The sequence below is a fragment of the Cibotium barometz genome, chromosome 30 (genome assembly GCF_041138505.1).
Source record: "Cibotium barometz isolate CiBa-2024 chromosome 30, ASM4113850v1, whole genome shotgun sequence".
NCBI lineage: Eukaryota > Viridiplantae > Streptophyta > Polypodiopsida > Cyatheales > Cibotiaceae > Cibotium > Cibotium barometz.
Window position 1 is genome coordinate 20549931 of NC_141075.1, and position 19938 is coordinate 20569868.

The following is a 19938-nucleotide window of genomic DNA, read 5'->3' on the forward strand; positions in this document are numbered from 1 at the left end:
TTGAGACTACTGGTTTCGACCAATAGAGGGTGTTTCTCTAGTGTTGCTTGCGAGTGTGACAACTTCTCCTTGAGTTCTTTTTCTTGAGCTCAAGAGTGAGCTCTTTTGAGGAAGGGGAGTATGTCATGTGCACGCTAGGGACAGACAGATTGGCGAGCTAGAGTATGATATGTTGTGGGCGGACATGTGCTTTTTGGTCCGCTATTGATAGCGTGTGTTTTTTGGGCGTTCCTTCCCTATTTATTGGGGAGAGGGGTACCAGTTGGGCACACACCGACGGATGGAGCACAGTAGTGCAAAGCGCGTGGAGCAAGAGCACCATCGCGCAAGAGGCCGACGTCCTTGGGGAACAACCCCAGGTGGTAGAGGACACCGGATAAGAACGATGGCATGGCACTCACGAGAGCATGACGCTCTAGCTCGTGGCTCGGTGGGGACAGCCAAGTCTTGTGGGCTTGGCCACGGCTGTCATGGTTGGGTGGCGAGTATGCCTGCACCCAGATATGTTTCTTCCACTTTGCCTTCTAGGGTTAGGGTTCACTGCTTTGTCTTGCTTTTCACATGGCTGTTTTGCAGGTTTCCCTCACGGAGAGATCTTGGGATTTTGACAAATGGCACTGTGAATGCCATGTGAGAGAGAGAGGAAGAGAGAATGCTTGGAGACTTGGAATTGGGCACCTTGCAAGTACAAAGGCCCAAGAGAGGAGAGCTTGAGAGCAATGAGAGCTTGAACTTGAGAGGCTACATCTATGAGAGCTTGAGCTCGAGAGCTTGATTTGTGATGGAGAGAAAGTGGGTGGATAGCTTTTTAAAGGGAGGCCAAGGCACCCACCCAAGGGCGAGACCCAACACAAGCAAGCCCCATAACAGTCACAATCAGCCTTTAATGGCCAAAAACGGCCATTTTTTGAAAAAACAAATGATCAGAAACTGTTTTTTTTTTTTTTTGGGGGGGGGGGGGGGCATGTTTCGCAACACACGATATCGTACGGTGCCATACCATACGATTGTGTCGTACAGCATACGACAACAACTGCTCTGTAAGCACACCTTTCCGATCCTCCGTGAGGCTTTTAAGCCTCTTCCAATCCAGCATTGTGGGGAAGAGTCTCCCAGCCAGCCCACTGAATATGCGTAGCTTCCCCAATAGGTCTACTGTTCTCATCCAAGAACAAGTCCTTCCACATAATGGGTTGTCTCTTAGCCTCTTCAGATGACCACAGAGGTATGTGAACCAAGAACCTCCTCATGCAATCCCAAGCCCGAAGAAGGGATCTAACCAAGGGGGAGGATGGGGGCGATGCTCTGCCTCCGAAAAGATAAAACAAGGGCTGTATATCCAGTCACCTCCCCTAACCGAAGTACACCTCGTAACCTGCTATATGAGAAATTATTTCCATGGCTCAGTGCCAAGAAGAAATCCTCTAACAATCATCTTTTTTTTGGGGGGGAAGAAGATCCATTAGTTAATGAAAAACAGCCACGAAGGGCTAGATACAAACTCGCCTCCATGTACGGGGCGGGGATAAAATAATCAAAAGGTGGAGAAAGATGCACTTCCCCCCTGGCTAGCCGCTCTATGAGGAGAAGGCCATCTCATACAAGGGGGGGGGGGGGGGGGGGGGGGGGGGGGGGGGGATAACCACACAGATGGTCTATAATGCCAAGTGGGATCACCACCTCTATCAGGGAGAAAAGGTTCCCGCCAGAGCCTCAAGAAAGCTTCCCGCCGCTTCCGCATGCGGTTAGAGCCACCCTGCAACTTCCCTCACTAACTACGGACGGTATAAATGATGTCGAGCCAAATGCTCTTGATGGACTCCGTAGGCGGAGTGTGGGTACCCTCGATGATCTAGCTCGCCATATGTGCCAAGTTGCAATGCTCCCGCAAATCTCCCATCTCTGGCATGAGCCTAGTCTCCAGTGGTCAATAGATGGGAGGGACTGTGACTGGTACTGCCAAAATGCGGAGGTGCGAGACTTTAAGGGCTAGCCCCCCACCATCCTCCTCATAAGACCTAACAACCTCAGCCTCTGTGGCCCAAGCGATAGTGCCCCATGTAATGATTCGAGTCGAAGCCCTCTCCATCGTGAAAATGCGGAGAATCCGCTGCCAAACCTGCTAAGCCTTCAGACAATCCCAAAGACAATGTCGGTAAGACTCCTGAGGGTGGCCGCACCTCGGGCAAGTTGTTGGTCGACCTCCAATGGCCAACCACGTGCCAACCCCCAAGCTCCTATGTGCCATCAGCCAAAGAAAGAGGTTGATCACCATCATTGGAAAAATAGAGAAGTCAATATCATGGTATTGATGTAAATAGGTTGGCAAATACAAATTTTTAGATATACGAAAGTATAGAAACCTTGGGAGAATCATTTAAATTCTTTTTCTTATATGTTGGCATAACATTTATTTTTTTATAATCGTGTCTTCATAATTCACTTCAAGCTAGTAAGTTTATGTGATTTTTCTTTAAAAATAAAATGATTAGAAATATCTCATATAATATAGTCTAGCATAAAATATCCCCTATTTTTCCCTTGATTACATATGAACCAAGTGACAACTCATTTACTGATAATAGATTACTTTGCATATTTGTTGTCCACTTGTATAAAGAGTATCTTATTGTGTGAAAACAAAAAAAAAAAGTTCAATAAAGCAAGCTATAAATTTGGATGATGGAACAATGGGATGCATGTCTTGTAAATGTCTAGAAGTACAAAACGTCACAAGTTGGATTTTTGGTCCCCTTTCAGTTCCTACCATAAAGAAGCACATTTAGACTTTGGTTACCACTTCAATATTTATCCAACTTCACAAAAACTGATGTGTTATATGTTGGTCACCTCTTCAATATTTATCCATCTTCACCAAAACTGACGAAAACTGTCCTTGAGCCTCTTCCAAAAATCTATGAGGAAATGTTGGGAAAGACTCTGTGACTGCCAATGTACTGTTGCTGTTGCTGAGGTGCCATCAATCTCTGGCATCCGAATCCAACGGCCTAGCCGCGCTGTGTATGCAAAAAGGGGGGCATCCATAGTCTCCTCCCGATCAAAAAGATAACGATATCATCTGCTAGAAGGACCAAAGCAACTCTCTATCAAGGGTTAGAATCGTCACATGATATCTAAATCTCTCCGACCTCCTGTGAAATCCCTGCACCCAGATAGAGAGAATCCAGGATACAGACACGGGGGGATGCCATCTTAGTCCCCAGCTCCTTACGGCACAAAACAACTAGGCAATGATTTGACTTGGTGGTTCCAGGCATGATAGAAATGGTGCCTCCCCTATCCAGACTCCAATCATCCACATAAACCTATCCAATGGTGCCAAGACATATCCATCCCTGCTTTTGCGGTTATGCCAAGAGTAAGATAAAGAGTTAGGCCGCCTCTAGAAGTCATCCTGTGTCAACAATCCCTCCCATAGAAAGAGAGCGTAAATCTTTCCCATGACGCTCTCTCCAAGGGGTGTGTTCTACACTCATGGCCACCCTTTTTGTCAAAGGGCTGCTCAACCATGTTGAAATCCCTCCAACTATCCAATGATCTGTCCGGGGGAGGAGGTTTGTAATGGTGTCCCAAAAGGCCACCCTCTCACCTCTCAGATTAGGTGCATAAATATTCAAGATGCCCAATTTTTGACCCTCATGCAAGACCACAATGCATTATGTCCTAGCAGGTACGATAACACCATGTCCAATAACATGAGGCATAAGTGACGCCGCAAGAGAAATGCATAGCCCCCCATTTGGTCCCATCTTCCCAGGACCAATAAGTGTAGCAAGAAAGGATCTTACCAGTTTTACCACGATGGTGCCTATCCAATTTGTGCTCCTGCAACAAGAGCACATCCACAGTTCCACCGATAACAGCAGGATGGAGCTGGTCCTTCATGAGGCCCTTCCTACTACCGGTGGTGGAAAGCCCACCGATGCCCTGCACATTCCACGAGACAATCCTCGTTGTGTATGTCCCCCTCTCATAATGGTGAAGGAGGGGGAAGTCACTATGCATAGTCTCTGCATGCGTGCGCAATACATGAGTGCCTTGCAAGGCATCATGATCATATATATCATAGTGTACACGATACATCCTAAAAAGCCTCTTGAGATGGCGACATGCCCTGGTGTGCATCTTCTTGATCCCCCATGCCATGTACATCCTGCGTACTATCCGACCCCAACAGGAAGGACTCAACAAAGTCATTATTGCCTCATGCATCATCCTTCTGCGAAGATGACTCAGCAGCTTCATCACTATGACCCAATACACGCAACATACCCATCTTCACTAATAAAGAAATGTTCATGTAATAGATAAATTTATGAGTTTTTATGGTATAAAAATCAATGATTTTATTATTTGAGTCATTTCTACTTAGAATCTTCAAATTCTGAGCCCAAATTTGGAATCTCCGCGCGATTTTACCCTAATATAGGATTTTACAGCATCCAAAACGGACACCGGATCAAACTTATACGCAAATTTCAGTCATTTTAGTTAACAAGCGACGACCTTTAAACCTTAATAAATGCACGATCGGGCGTCCGATTGACGAACGGTCTGAACCCCAACGACCAGGAGAACCTCCCGGACCAAAAAAAAAATGCCCCCCGGGGCGGTCCGGTACGCAAATCGAGGCGGACGCCCCAGATTTGGATACCCCGCCCCAAAATTTGGGCCGTACACACTTACTAGGGTGCCCGTACGATGGCCGCCCAAGAACCAAAGGACGGCCGCCCACTGTATGGTCCACACGTACCCCTACGTGGACACCCATGCTGCCCCAGACCAAATAAGGTACATGCGTACCACTCCTTTCCCGGACAACTGACACCGTACCTTTCCCCTAGACCCATGCAGGCCACTGATCCATAGCCTTTGACGGTACACCGTCCTTTCGTCCTTGCTTTGCGCAGCGCCCGTACCCGTACCCCTCAGCTATATAACCCCCCCGGGTACTCCACAGGCTACACGCATTTCTGTGCAACGTATGCCCTATGCCGTCGTCCGTACCGCCGTCCGTCCCTGTGTAGCGTACTTGCTGCAGTACACCCGCCCCTCTCACACCCCCTCATTTGCCTCTTTTCAGATAAGCTAATTTTCCTCCATCCCCCTCTTGCTTAGAGGCAGTGTCCTTACCTCTTCTCCCCCCTCCCCCCCGTATGAATAGACTTACAGCAGCCCTCACGGCCCTCCTCCACGTTTTTAGTCTTAAGGACATCTCACAATCCCCCCCCCCATTTGCGTAGACTTTAATAAGGGATTTTTGCCTTTAGATAGAGTTCATACGCTATAGTCTTTTGCTCATACGGTGAGCAAACGATCTCAGGATTGAGATCCGACTGAAGCGTTTCGACCGCAGCACAGCGAGCCCTACAAGTCGACGTCCAAAAGATCACGCTTCCCCTGTGGGATAGGACTAGGTCTTACCCTATGAATCGTATCCTTGAATCTCTACATGGTCAAGGTGTCGATAAATAGGAAATTTTCTCCAAGTTAAGACTTAGTGGACTATCTTAAGTGTTTCTCCTATTTTAGGAGGAGGAACCTTACAATACATCTGCAACCGGAATCTTATTCTAGGAATTGATTGTGGAAAGATAGAGAATTAATTCAATCATAAAAACCATTGCTTGTAAGCTTCAACTAAATCAAAGCAATTGAAAAATTAAACACTTAAACAAAAATACTTAGCTCCAAAAAGACCATATTGGGTGCAATCTTCCCCCCTCTTGTGCGTGGCCTCTCCCCACACAAGAGTATTTCTTTATTAGCTTTCCTTTTCACCAAAATTAGGCCATAGCCCCCAAAATACAAGATGTGCTTTTTAGAGAGCACGGCACTCTTCTTTAACAAAAATAGAGTGTCAAATTGAGACTAGGGTAAAGCCATAAGCTTTAATAAATTCCACAAAAATAAATGTATCTTTCCTAAAGTTCAAAATGGAAAAATCATTTAATAAGATTACAAGCTACTATGCTTGCCAAAAATGAAATGTGATGATCCAAGACATTTCTTCCAAAGTAAACTCTTCAATTCCCATAGTCTTCATCACCTGAAAATATAAGCCCAATTAATTATTAAATTAATCCCACAAATATTAAACAGGCACAAATCATCACCAACTCATGACTACCAGGCGTAAGTACCCCAGGAATCACCCTGCCATACAAACCTAACTGAAATAATCATAGGTGGCCTCAAACATACGTCATATACCGCACGTATTAATATTTATAGTGGTGTCACCCACGATATTAACCTAGCCGGCATGACGCAAGAGTAATCTAGGCGTCCCCAAATTACTCAAGAGGGGATAAATAATATTTTTCTAGAGGACTTAAAATATATTCTCATGACATCCCTCTTGCTTGAGTTTGCAATTGTCCTCAATTGCGGATTTGCTGGGTTTGAAAAGAATGAAGAATTTCAGGGTAAACTCGAAAAAATTTCTCAGGCATCCATTTAGCATCTTCTTGTGGATGATTCTTAAAAGTCAAAAGATACTTGAAGTATTGATTACCTGTCCTTGTTGTTGTTATCTCTTGGTCAATGATCGCATCAGGAACTAGTACTTCTTCCTCTCCTTCAATAAGAGGTGGTTCCTCATATGTTGGGTGAGTAGGAAGTGTTCCTCGAAAAGGTTTCAAGAGATGGATATGAAAAGAATTGTGGATATTCCAATTAGATGGAAGCTCTAGTCTATAGGCCACATCATTAATCTTTTGAAGGATTTTAAATGGCCCATAATATCTAGGCGCTAGCTTCACTGCAGGGAATTTTTCCACACTCTTTAATCGACGCTTTTCAATTCTCAAGAGTACATAATCACCTTCTTGAAATGAAAAATCTTTGCGCTTCCTATTTGCTTGAGATGTATACTTCTCTTGAGCTCTTTGAATACAATCACGCACTTCAGATAGAATGCGATCAAAGTCTCTAACATATTGGTCGGCTGCTTCAATCTTATGAGAGAGTCTAGTAGCCGGAATAGGCAATGCTCTTCCATAGATGATCTCAAATGGTGCTCGACCAGTAGCAGTATGAGGAGTATTATTATAAGCAAATTGGAGTAGGTGTATGTACTTATCCCATGCACTAGGTTGCTGGGAAACATAGGCTCTAAGCATATCTAAGATAGTGCTATTTGTAACTTCGGTTTGTCCATTCGATTCCGGATGGAAAGCCGTAGAAAAATCTAACTTAGTGCCCAAGTTTGAGAAAAGAGCAACCCAAAAGTGACTACAAAATTTAGAATCTCTATCAGAAACTATCACTTTGGATAGACCATGATGAACAAAAATTTGCTTAACAAATATGTTCGCGGCTTGCTGAGAAGTTAGTGTCTTTTTGCATGGAATGAAATAGGCTTGCTTACTAAATCTGTCCACTATTGTCCAAATCATATCATGGTGACTGGAAGTAGTAGGGAAGCCAGTAATAAAGTCCATAGACACTTGTTCCCATGGTCTATCAGGAATAGGTAGAGGCATAAGCAATCCTAAAGCTTTGCCTTTGTAGCTTTTGATTGTTTGGCAAATGTTACATTCAGCTACAAACTTAGCTACATCATTCTTCAAATGGGGCCAATAAAATTCTCGAGAAACTACTTGAAGTGTTGCGGAAACTCCTCTATGTCCCACAAATGGTGGTTGGTGCATCTCTTCCAAGACAAGCTGTCTGTAAGGTTGAGTAACACACAATCTTTTCTCAAAGAAAAGATAACCATCATTATGTGAATAACTTCCTTGAGGTGTCCAATTGTTTTCACGTAATTTAATCCATATTTGAGAAAAATCTGGATCAACTTCATAAGTTTCTTTCATGAGAACGAATGGTTCACTTTCAATTATAGAAATGTTGTTGATATTTGGTCTTCGACTCAAAGCATCGGCAACAACATTTTCTTTTCCAGGTTGATATTGAATCATAGGTTGGAAACTTTGAATGAAAGCTGCCCATTTGATATGTCTATCTGAAATAAGAGGTTGCGTAAGCAAATGCCTAATGCTTTGTTGGTCTGTCTTGATAAGAAATTCAGAGCCCATTAGATAATGCTTCCAAATTTTCAAAGCATGCACTACTGCTGCTAATTCCTTATCATAAGTGCTATAATTTTGCTCTGCAGGCTTAAGCTTTCTACTTTGATATGCAATAGGATGGTTGTCTTGCATAAGAACAGCTCCAAATCCTTTGCCACTAGCATCAGTCACTACTATAAAGAATGGTCTTTGAAAATCAGGTAGTGTAAGAACTGGTGCTTGTGTTAAAGCATTCTTGAGTGTTGCAAAAGATTTATCTTGCTTATCAGTCCAATTGAAATTTGTAGCTTTCTTAAGGAGTTCAGTCAAAGGATTGGCAATACAAGCAAAATTCTTGACGAACTTCCTATAATAACTACATAAGCCAAGAAAAGATCTAAGATCATGTATGTTTCTAGGCGTAGGCCAAGAAGCAATACACTTAATTTTCTTAGGATCTACACGAATTCCTTCGGCCGATACTATATGTCCTAAGTATTCAATCTCCTCTTGAAAGAAAGAACTCTTTTCAGGATTGACATACAATTCATTTTCTCTCAAAAGATTGAACACTTGTTCCAAGTGTTGTTCATGTTCTTGTCGATCCTTGCTGAAAACAAGAATATCATCAAAGAACACTATAACAAAACTTTGAAACTTAAGGAATATACGATTCATCATACGGCTGAAAGTAGCTGGAGCATTGGTCAAACCAAATGGCATAACCAAAAACTCATAATGACCAGTTTGGGTTCTAAAAGCTGTCTTGAAAATGTCAGATTGAGTCATACGGACTTGATGATACCCAGACTTTAGATCAATCTTGCTAAAAACCTTTGATCCTCTAAGCTTATCAAGAAGATCATCTACCCTAGGAATAGGATATCTGTTCTTGACAGTAATCTTATTCAATGCACGATAGTCTACACACATTCGGTAAGTTCCGTTCTTCTTCTTAACAAGAAGTACTGGAGCTCCAAAAGGTGAACTACTAGGTCGAATAAGGCCTCTCTCTAGCAAGTCTTCTATTTGGCTTTGGATTTCTCTTTGCTCTACATTGTTGACTCTATAGGGAGCTTTACAAGGCGGGGAATTTCCAGGCAATAAATCAATGCTATGATCCTCAGGCCTAGACTTAGGTAATCCTGGAGGTAAATCTTCATGAAACAGTCACTAAATTTGGAGATAAAAGAATCAAACTTTGGTCTTTTGGATGTGTCCAACTTAGCATCAAGCTGGTTAACCCATACCATATAAGTCTTGTCTCTTTTTCTTAGAGCTCTCTTTGCTTGAGTGTGACTCAACAAAGGACTCATTTCTCCTTTGACTTGACACTGAAGGATAATATTTTCATTGTCCTTCCTTAGAGAAATACTATGAGTGTCATAGTCTATAATAGGATTGTATTTGTGTCTCCAAGGCATACCCAAAATTATATCTACCCCTTGTAAAGGTGCAACTAAGAAATCCCTCTTTTCTGTTAAAGGTTTGATGCATAAATCCAAATCTTTCACTACTTGCATGCAATTGTACTTTGTTCCAGTAAATGCTGCTTTGACTTTATAGTGCGTAGGTGAAGAATGAAGATTTAATGCTCTAAGTACCTTTTCAGAAATGAAATCATGTGTACTACCATCATCATGCAAAATAAGAACTTCATGTCCATTTATCGTTCCTTTTATTTTAAGCAAAGAAGTGCACATTTAATCTTATCTTTCTCTAAAAATCTTTCTCCAGAAAAATAGTCATCTAGTTGACTAAGCCAAGCTAAAATGACTCTAGCATCCTTCTTTCCATCATAATTTTGAAATGTGAAAGCTTTCCGACTAATCTTGGATTCTTTTTGTGACCTTTGTGCTTGCAATGTAGCATTTACAGCCCTTTGAATAGTGTCATCTTCGTCATCAAAAGATAGCGAAGAGTCACGCTTGCGTCTACGATTTGAGAGCTGTCTCTCCAATTCAATACGCTTCTCTCTTTCTTCTACAATTTGATGTTGTAAAGAAAGGAGTTGCTCTTGAATTGATGGCGAGATAGGCAAATCGGCCATAGTGCTTGTGCAAATGATGTAGATAAATAAAATTTTACTTTATTTGATGTAAATAAATAAAGCAAAAAAATGAGTACTTATCTTATTTTTCTCCCGCAATTCGATCTTGGTTGAAGCTGAACAAGACGTTGTTCAATGGCTGAATTGAATTCTCGTCGCCTCAAACAAATCCCGAACGATTCCGCGTGATTCAAGAGTCTTGGGCTAGTCGAATTGTTGATGAAATAATTTTTCTGCACTTTGAAACCTGCTGAAACAGTCCTGTAAACCTTGCCCAAACTCTGTAATATTTTTCTGAAATTTTCAGAATTTTTCAGAAGCGATTCCGGAATTTTCTAGCCTTTTCTAGGCAATTTCCAAGCTTTTTAAAACCTGTAAATGACTTTTCTGCACCCAGAAATTTTCAGAATTGTAAAACCTTTGAATTTCTCCTCAAATTTGGAAATTGAGAAAAGTAGAGGTTGAAAAAGGAGTGATGTGACTTGCATGGGGATTGGGAAAAGTAAGAGTAGATTAGAGAGAGATTAGATTATGGGTTTAAGCTTGATTAGCTTATGAAGTTTTTTTTTTAAATTTCTTCTTCTCCACGCGTTTTGCGCCGGCAGGCTGCCGCCGGGCGCCTCTTATTCCAAAAGTTTATGGAGAGTTTTGAGATGGCTTTTGCATGGATTTATCTCCCCCGTCCACTATAGATTTGCTCAACCTTGAAGCTTTCTGATTTCTGAGAGTTACCCGTGAGGTTTTTGGCTATGAGGATTTCATCCATACGGTCAGATTCTGATTTCACTGAGAATTTGGGAAAACCGCTTTTTGATAAAGAGGGATGGTTTTGCAGGGTGGTGAGTGGGTTTGAGAGTAGATCTAGTTTTGAATCTTTGACCTTTGGATAAAGACCTGCAAAACACCCTTCTGTCCACTGGATAAATTCCTGCACTTTCTTGATTTTTGAGAAGTTGAAGCCCTTTCCTACCTTCTCCACAAATCTCCTAGCCCAAGCTCTGATACCATTGCAACCGGAATCTTATTCTAGGAATTGATTGTGGAAAGATAGAGAATTAATTCAATCATAAAAACCATTGCTTGTAAGCTTCAACTAAATCAAAGCAATTGAAAAATTAAACACTTACGCCTCTTGTTCCAAAAGTTTATGGAGAGTTTTGAGATGGCTTTTGCATGGATTTATCTCCCCCGTCCACTATAGATTTGCTCAACCTTGAAGCTTTCTGATTTCTGAGAGTTACCCGTGAGGTTTTTGGCTATGAGGATTTCATCCATACGGTCAGATTCTGATTTCACTGAGAATTTGGGAAAACCGCTTTTTGATAAAGAGGGATGGTTTTGCAGGGTGGTGAGTGGGTTTGAGAGTAGATCTAGTTTTGAATCTTTGACCTTTGGATAAAGACCTGCAAAACACCCTTCTGTCCACTGGATAAATTCCTGCACTTTCTTGATTTTTGAGAAGTTGAAGCCCTTTCCTACCTTCTCCACAAATCTCCTAGCCCAAGCTCTGATACCACTGCAACCGGAATCTTATTCTAGGAATTGATTGTGGAAAGATAGAGAATTAATTCAATCATAAAAACCATTGCTTGTAAGCTTCAACTAAATCAAAGCAATTGAAAAATTAAACACTTAAACAAAAATACTTAGCTCCAAAAAGACCATATTGGGTGCAATCTTCCCCCCTCTTGTGCGTGGCCTCTCCCCACACAAGAGTATTTCTTTATTAGCTTTCCTTTTCACCAAAATTAGGCCATAGCCCCCAAAATACAAGATGTGCTTTTTAGAGAGCACGGCACTCTTCTTTAACAAAAATAGAGTGTCAAATTGGGACTAGGGTAAAGCCATAAGCTTTAATAAATTCCACAAAAATAAATGTATCTTTCCTAAAGTTCAAAATGGAAAAATCATTTAATAAGATTACAAGCTACTATGCTTGCCAAAAATGAAATGTGATGATCCAAGACATTTCTTCCAAAGTAAACTCTTCAATTCCCATAGTCTTCATCACCTGAAAATATAAGCCCAATTAATTATTAAATTAATCCCACAAATATTAAACAAGCACAAATCATCACCAACTCATGACTACCAGGCGTAAGTACCCCAGGAATCACCCTGCCATACAAACCTAACTGAAATAATCATAGGTGGCCTCAAACATACGTCATATACCGCACGTATTAATATTTATAGTGGTGTCACCCACGATATTAACCTAGCCGGCATGACGCAAGAGTAATCTAGGCGTCCCCAAATTACTCAAGAGGGGATAAATAATATTTTTCTAGAGGACTTAAAATATATTCTCATGACAACATCATCATCCTGCAATACATTATGTGTGAGTGAAGCATGAGCCTCTGTCCCAAGATTCTAACCACAAGGGTGGCCGTGAGAGAACACGCCACTCCTGGCGGGATGCTAGTCAAGACGGAGCCTTAGGCTGTGTCACCCGAGAGATGCATTTGCGCCGTCTCCTACAACCCCTAGCCCTAGGGCAATTCCTAGCGAAGTGGCCCATCTGGTGACAAACCCCGCATTGGTCACGCCTACCTGCAATCTCCATACGTTGCTTCAATAGACCATTAGGTCCCGGAACCAGCACAAAGTCCTCAAAAAGCTCATTGTCACAAGCACGCACCATAACCCTTGGAACCACGTCCACCGAGGCAGTGACCACCTGGGCGGCAGAGGTCGGCGAGGAGTCACAGGGATCTTGCCCTTTTGCGTATGATGCCACAGGGAGGTTAACACTATTTTTGAATGCTCTCAGGCATGTGCTGAATTTCAGATATAACATCACTTGGGGAGAAATCACTTGTGTGGCACAATTGGGACACAGTTCTGAAAGGGGTGAAATTCCACCTGTTCCCTTTCGCCTCAGCTCCCGCATCACAATACACACACATTTCTAGTTCAGACAGTTTGGGGAGCTGATTGGCAGCATCAATTACTCGTGGCTCTTATGTGTTGCTATGTCTATTGCATGTGATTCTGTGCATACAGAAAACATCGGACAGACACATGCGGAACAAGTCTCGAATGTTCCTATCGCCATTAAAAAGGTTATGCATGACTATATATACAATTTATTTCAAAGAGCAGAGGCTATTGGGAACAGCAATGTCCACAGTTTAAAGGGTCTAGAAAACTTTCAGGGAGAAGGAGATTTCGTCTTGTGGAGAGGTAGTTCTGTCCAAACGAAACATTTTGTAAACAAAGTATGTCAACTAGTAGGAGACGTTTTGTGAACAAAGCATGTCATCTAGCAGGAAATGGTTTGTAAGCAAAGTATGTCAATTAGCAGGTTCTACCGCCTAGCCATGGGCATATGCCTGGTGATTGATATTGTCTTATTCGTTAAAGCTTCTTCATGATGAAAAGAACCCCAAAGGCATCCCCAAGGTTATTAAATGTTCAAGAAGTTCACGGTCTCTTAAAGCATTTTGAAAATGAACAAAATGTTTCGATATATCAGTTAAAGTACACATAGATAAAGTGTGCATAGTAATTAACTTTTATTGGCCATATTAATGTTGGAGTTCTCACTCTTTGAATAGATTCTCATAATAGGAGGGATATACTTCATGGAAACGTGTGGCTACAACCTATCAGAGAGAGTCATGTCATGTTTCGTCCTATCTCCAACGTTATCCCTGCATCAAAACACCTCCTTACAGCCTGTCTATGCAATTGCCATAGGACCTCCATATCCTTGCGAATTGTTACTTTGGTCGAGCACTCCCGATCCTTGCTGCATACACCCATGCATAATATCTCTATCCTCAAATACTCACAGCAATTAACACCCTTGGGCATTGTTGTGAAATAATTTTAGGAATCCAAAACATGGCAAGCCTATAAATCTCATGTGCTTAAGCACAGCCTGAAATATAAGTTGCCAGACCTTGAGGGCTCCTTCCTACTGCTTGGTGACTTGTGAGGAGGCACAAGTTGCAGATTATAGGAAGCAGCTCAGTGGAAAAGACACGACGACTCTTTGATTCTATGTCTAATTTATCAACAAAGTCAGATGTTACATAACAGCAAACCTTATGGCCTGGATGCAACCAATTTACATACATACGATGGCTAATCTACAGATAGTTGAAAAAACACTTTCTAAACCAGATGTTCTTAATGGAAGGTTTTTCACGTCCAAGTCTACAGTATTGGATTGAAGGAGAATCCCATTCGATGTAAGCCTCCTTTATCACAATTTAAATACATCATTTAAAGGATTTTAATTTAAGTCACACCTAATAAGTCTATTGCAGTGATGACGGCCTGCCTGGCTGTGGCTGTTCGGACATCCAACAAACCAGAGAGCATATTTGTTCCCTGCACAAAGGAATGAGAGGGTTAGGAATAATACTTATATATGCATCTTCTTGAGTATTAAATATCTTTCAACAAGGAAAATTTATCACAAGGCCTAGAATGCAATGGCTATGATACAAATCAGTCATACAAAAAAGAAAACCAGATCTTTGCTCTAAAATAGAAAGACAGTTTAATCTGGTGGTGCCAACAATCATGCAAATTATGCCCTCTTAACCCACCATTTCTCACTCGTGTAGGAGGAAGTAAAGTTGCAAAAGATAGCTGTCTCTCCAAGGTATCTACTAAAAGGACATGTCATGCCCATGTACGTTTAGAGTTGTTTATTTAAACAACATAGCATGTAGATATCCCTTATACACATTGATAACGTGAGCCCTTACTATTTCCTTTGCTCAAGAACAAGTGAAAAATGACTTGCCTTGAGAGGATCAGCCCCCAGGGGATTATTTGTGATATTTAAGTGTGGGCATCTACTGATGGCACCTAAACATTTACAATCACATTATGCCTGTACCTCCTCCCTACGCACTGGCCAGCTACACATACAAACTGTGCACATTCCTATCCTCCCCCTTCTCCCAAATTCAGTTCCTCCTTTGTGCTTCTGCATGCTACCTGCCCATTCAGCTGCCACACCCCTATTTATTGCCTCTTTGCTGCTGCATGTTGCCTGCCCACTCAGCTGCTGCACTGTTTTAGCACCACACCCCCTCCCCCCCCAAACCCAGCTCTTCCTCATGCTAAAGCCTGCTGTCCTACTACCTACATGTTTCACACTATACCCCACCATACGTGTCTCATTGCCTTTAAAAAAAATTGGGGTGTCCTCAAAATCCCACAAGCATCATTCCACAAGACATGCATGACAACAATTGGCTAAAATGCTGTCCCAAGCGGATTATGGAACTGCATATTACAGGTCAACACTGCACTTACGGACATGACTCACAACATTCCATACGCTCATTTCAAACGAGACAACAAGATCGTACCACACTTGCCAATATAGATTACCCATTTCTGTCTCCAGCATCTGCCTCTGGCAGCCATCCATGCTCCTCTCTCCCAAGCACAAGTGGATAATAGTAAAAACAGCAGGAAACTAAGATTAGAATACTAAAGAAGGATAATGTGCCAGGAGGTGCACAGAACAAGAGGGCAGCATGCAGCATACAAAAGGCAGAAAAGTAAATGGTTGAAACTAAGTACAAGATCAGCTTTCAAATCTGCCACCGAAAACGATCCTCAGATAAATCAGCTAGCTCATGTGGCACAATTGGTGAAATGTCTTGATCAACCTTCACAAAGATTTCAGCATGTATTTGATAAAGGAGGTAGTGTCAAGCCGATGGCATTGTATCCCAGCAGTGGTGGTGCATGACTCTGGACGGAGTTCACAAGATCATGACCTAACTGGCGCACCCAAAAGATGCCTTGGAGTGAGGGAACACACCGCCCTTTTTTTTTTTTTTTGCCGAGGGGGGGGGGGGGGGGGGTGGTGCAGTTGTTCCAATACCGCCCTCAGGCGGCCTCACCTAGCAATAGAGGGAAAAACAAAACCGAGGTGGTGTCAAAGATAGAGTTTCGCAGATTATTTGCAAGCAGACCTCAAGCCAAACCAATGCTAGCATGAAATCATCAAGGTTCATAATCCATGATTTTGGCAATTCCCATTATGAAATACAAAAAGTGTCTCATAGCAGCACAACACAGATTGACCTTGAAAGTATATCAAAGAGCATAAAGAGAGCCAATTATGTACCACTAGTGCATCGATCCTCGCTTCTATGACAGATGAAGGTGCATAAGATGCCGCATATCCATACATCAAAGCTAAAGCAGCATACACATCGTCCACAGTTGTCTTGTTTTTCTGATCCGTAAAAAACAAGAAAAATCTGCACACATTCTTTATCAGCTTAATCTTCTCAGGGAAAACCTTCCGTACAATGAAATCTATTGCTAATATATATCAGTTGCAGAAAACATGGCTCAATATACCTAGTCATTATTTTGCAAAACTACCGTACAATTTTTCATTAAAACGACTGCAGCCTCAATATATCAATTTTGTCACGCATTTGGAGATGGGATGAAGTTTTTTTTGCAAAGCAAACTACAAACCTCTGGAACGTGTTCCGACTTTGTGTCTCAAGTATTCTCTTCAATTTCTCTAAGACTGTGTCAAGGTGTGCTGCTGCCACCTTCAAAATGAACTGGCTTGTTAAAATGCTATTCTCTAATAAGGGAATTTTACAACTAACCTTATCAACGTGCCTCTGAATTTATAACATAGATTCAACGCACCAGACCAAATCCCATGGCAAGCCCCAATCTGTTTGAAACATCACTAACAACCGCATTCTTAAACATGACCTCCAGTTTTTCTCGAACATAATATCGATTATCAACCCTTTGGAGTAGCACACCAAGACATCTATTGACATGGAAAACCACTAAATCTTTAGACATAACAGTTCTTAAAAAACCTGACAGCAACATAGACATAATCCTTGGCAAGAATGGGAAGGGGAGATTTGGGGCAGAGCCTGGTGGTGCACAATATGTGCATTACATCTATAAGCAAAGTAAAACCCCACTTCATTCAAACGGAGTCTTGCTATAATGATATACCTGTGTAACAATGCAGAGTGAGCATGATCCCCAGCATAAAGATCATACTGGTCAGAGAATGCATTCCCAAGGGACAATGTCCACTCCGTGCTCTGAATGACATCAAGTGATTCTGCTAACAACTGCAGAGTAAATTGGCAGAAATAAAAGTCCTATTTGGATGAATATTGGTTTCAGATTTCAAGACAAAATCAAATGTTGTGCATACTGACACATAACAGAGACAGCTGGTTTACATGTATTATCATGTCGTCCCAAGTAGTTTGTTGCCATGACTCTGTTTTGAGGTCCTCAGGATCATCAATGTAGGTTTTTAGCTTCGGAATCTAGAGCTTTCACAAAGACATTAATCATATGGGAATCCACAGCTCAGAAAAGATAATATCCAATACTTCTATCCAGTATATCATAGCCCATTTTTCAATTTCAAGTAAATACCTTATTATTTATCTCACTGGTTTTAAAGACATGCAATACTCGAGATGTGCAGCAATTAAAAAGTAGCGAGCAACTAATTTATGCGGCTTTGGTACATGGGTTTGCTCAGGTTTCAAATTTTAAACGAATTGCAACCAAACTCAACCATCCAATGGAGCATGCAAAACACAGCATCATCTGTAGACAAACCAGACAGTCTACACAAACATGGATCGCAGTAAGATTATGTTTCATATCACCTACGTCTTCCCTAAGAGAAGGTAGCAAGGCTTGCATAGGGTGCTGGCTGAAGAGAGATAGAATTGTCTCTACATTAATATCGCCTGGACTAGAATATGAGACACAAGCATCTAGTAGCTAAAGAGACAAATTGTTGCAGCTCCTTTTACTTATTGTTATAGCTTCAGTTGAACCATTCCCTTTCTATGAACTGCAAAGAAGGCGAATTGCATATAAATCGTATATCTGGTATGCATCTTCTCCCAGAGCTGTGTTATTGCATATTAACAAGAACAAAAGAGGACAATCGTAATGCCATGTCGGAGTCTATAATTCTATAATCCATTTTGTCAACTCAAAAGATCCAACACATTGCCTTGAAGTGTTATGAGCATACCTCATCCTCCCACAACAAAGCCACTGATTTGGGGAAGAGATTTCCCAGATAATACAAAACCTGCAACAGATATAAAAAAACTTGGAGCTAAGTCAAGACCGCAACAAGATCACCCTATTTACCAGCAAGTCTCCACCAACACAAAGGCAGAACTGACAGGCTTTCAACCAAAAACAGCTTGTTGCACTCCTAGAGGAGATGAGTGAATTAGAGACCATAATAAATAGTCGGTCAGATTAAATAGAAGGTGCACTGGTTCAAAACACAAAAATCTGCCAGCTATGAATATTATATTATCTCCTTGACTCAGCCTGGGCCCTGATTAGTTAAAAGTACATCATTTAATCTTGAAAGCATCAACTATACTTGTGTCACATGGGCATTGTTAGTCTGATATGTAATCCCTGATTAGGCAGCAGTTTTAGGGTAAATAACAGGCTCTGGCAGATAAAGAAGAAGTCCCAAAGGCAGCCCACCAGTCGGACAGGTGACAGGTCATAACCAGCAAACAGACAAAGTCAGCAAAATTTAAATGGTACTATATGATTTTTTGTGATTGTTTCTGCTGGCCAACAGCGGTCGATTTGCTAGAGAGTTTTTTCTAGGATCTTATAAATAGCAAGTCATAGTCAGTCGCTAGACCATCTGATTCCCAGTTGGAGGCAGGCCATAGTCAATCATTAGGCAGTCTGTTGGTCAAGAATTCAGTCCTTTTGGGAAGGCCAAAGGCCACAACAGTTTTACAGATAAAGACATCTTTTTGTACCATGTCAATATACTGAAAATACAGTTCATCTCCCTCTTCTCTCTCTATCTATTCATTGCATGTTTCTAATAAATAGACCTAGGGCTGGATCAAGTACAGCAAGGCTTCCGCATGCAACATTGGTAGAGCATTCAGGCTCAGCCATCTAAGCATTAAGTTGTCCCAAGAAAGGTGCACAAATCCATGGAAGAATACAGTCAGGGTAGCATTCATGAGGTGGTCGAAGCCAGAGAAAAGAAATCCCTGGAAGTTGTGTGCTCAAAGGAGCATACCAGTGGCTCTTAGATTGGTTCCAAAGGTGAAGCATCACACATGATCATTCTCAGCAGGAAATCATAGCTACGTTCAGGGAAAGGCACTGCAAGCATGGGGACAGAGTGGAACAGATACACAGTTTTCAAACCAGACTTGAGGGTGCTGAGGATGTGGTATCCTCTTTGAGGCACGACCGTGCGGGGCCATCACAAGCCCTAGACATTGCAGAGGCTGGAGAAGCCCGCTTGCCCGAGTTTGAGCTTAGCCCACTAAGCTCTGTGGTTCTTGCACAACTTAGAGAAGGCGTGCAAATTGAGGATGGATGAGTGCCTTGGGATCTTTTCTACCAAGGCCTCCTCATTCCCATATGACCACAGCTTTGCAGCTCTGCTCAAAGAGAAGTTAAGGAAGAAGTCCCAGAGGCAGCCCACCAGTCGGCCAGGTCATAAGCACCAAACAAACAAAGTCGGCAACATCTAAATGATATCATATAATTTTTGTGCTTGTTTCTGCTGACCAACACCAGACTGTTTGCTGCAGGGTAACAGGTTTTTCCTAGGAGCCTAAAATACCAAGTCATAATCGATCATTAGACCATCAAATCCCCAGTTGGGGGCTCATCATTGTCAGACATTTGGCAGTCTTTTGGTCAGTCCTTTTGGAAAGACCAAAGGCCACAATAGTTGTACAGATAAAGACATCGTATTGTACCATATCAATATACTGAAAATACAGTTAACCTCTATATTCTCTCTCTATCTATTCATTGCATGTTCCTAATCAGTAGGCTCAGGGC

At 41.9% G+C, this 19938-nt stretch overlaps 1 protein-coding gene across 3 annotated transcripts in view; it reads right to left on the reverse strand.

The window, feature by feature from the left end:
- Positions 1-19938, reverse strand: part of LOC147621256 (ARM repeat superfamily protein) — a 189867-nt gene that overhangs the window by 67969 nt on the left and 101960 nt on the right. For all 3 annotated transcript variants that reach the window (XR_015269782.1, XM_086823966.1, XM_086823965.1), the window contains exons 21-27: positions 18122-18181; positions 17304-17393; positions 17068-17189; positions 16741-16870; positions 16558-16637; positions 16196-16331; positions 14349-14430 (exon numbers count right to left, since the gene is read on the reverse strand). Coding sequence is in view for 2 of the 3 variants with exons in the window: in XM_086823966.1 (XP_086680092.1) it covers positions 14349-14430; positions 16196-16331; positions 16558-16637; positions 16741-16870; positions 17068-17189; positions 17304-17393; positions 18122-18181 (700 nt within the window). In the remaining variant the exon portion in view is untranslated. The remainder of the gene's footprint in view (positions 1-14348; positions 14431-16195; positions 16332-16557; positions 16638-16740; positions 16871-17067; positions 17190-17303; positions 17394-18121; positions 18182-19938) is intronic.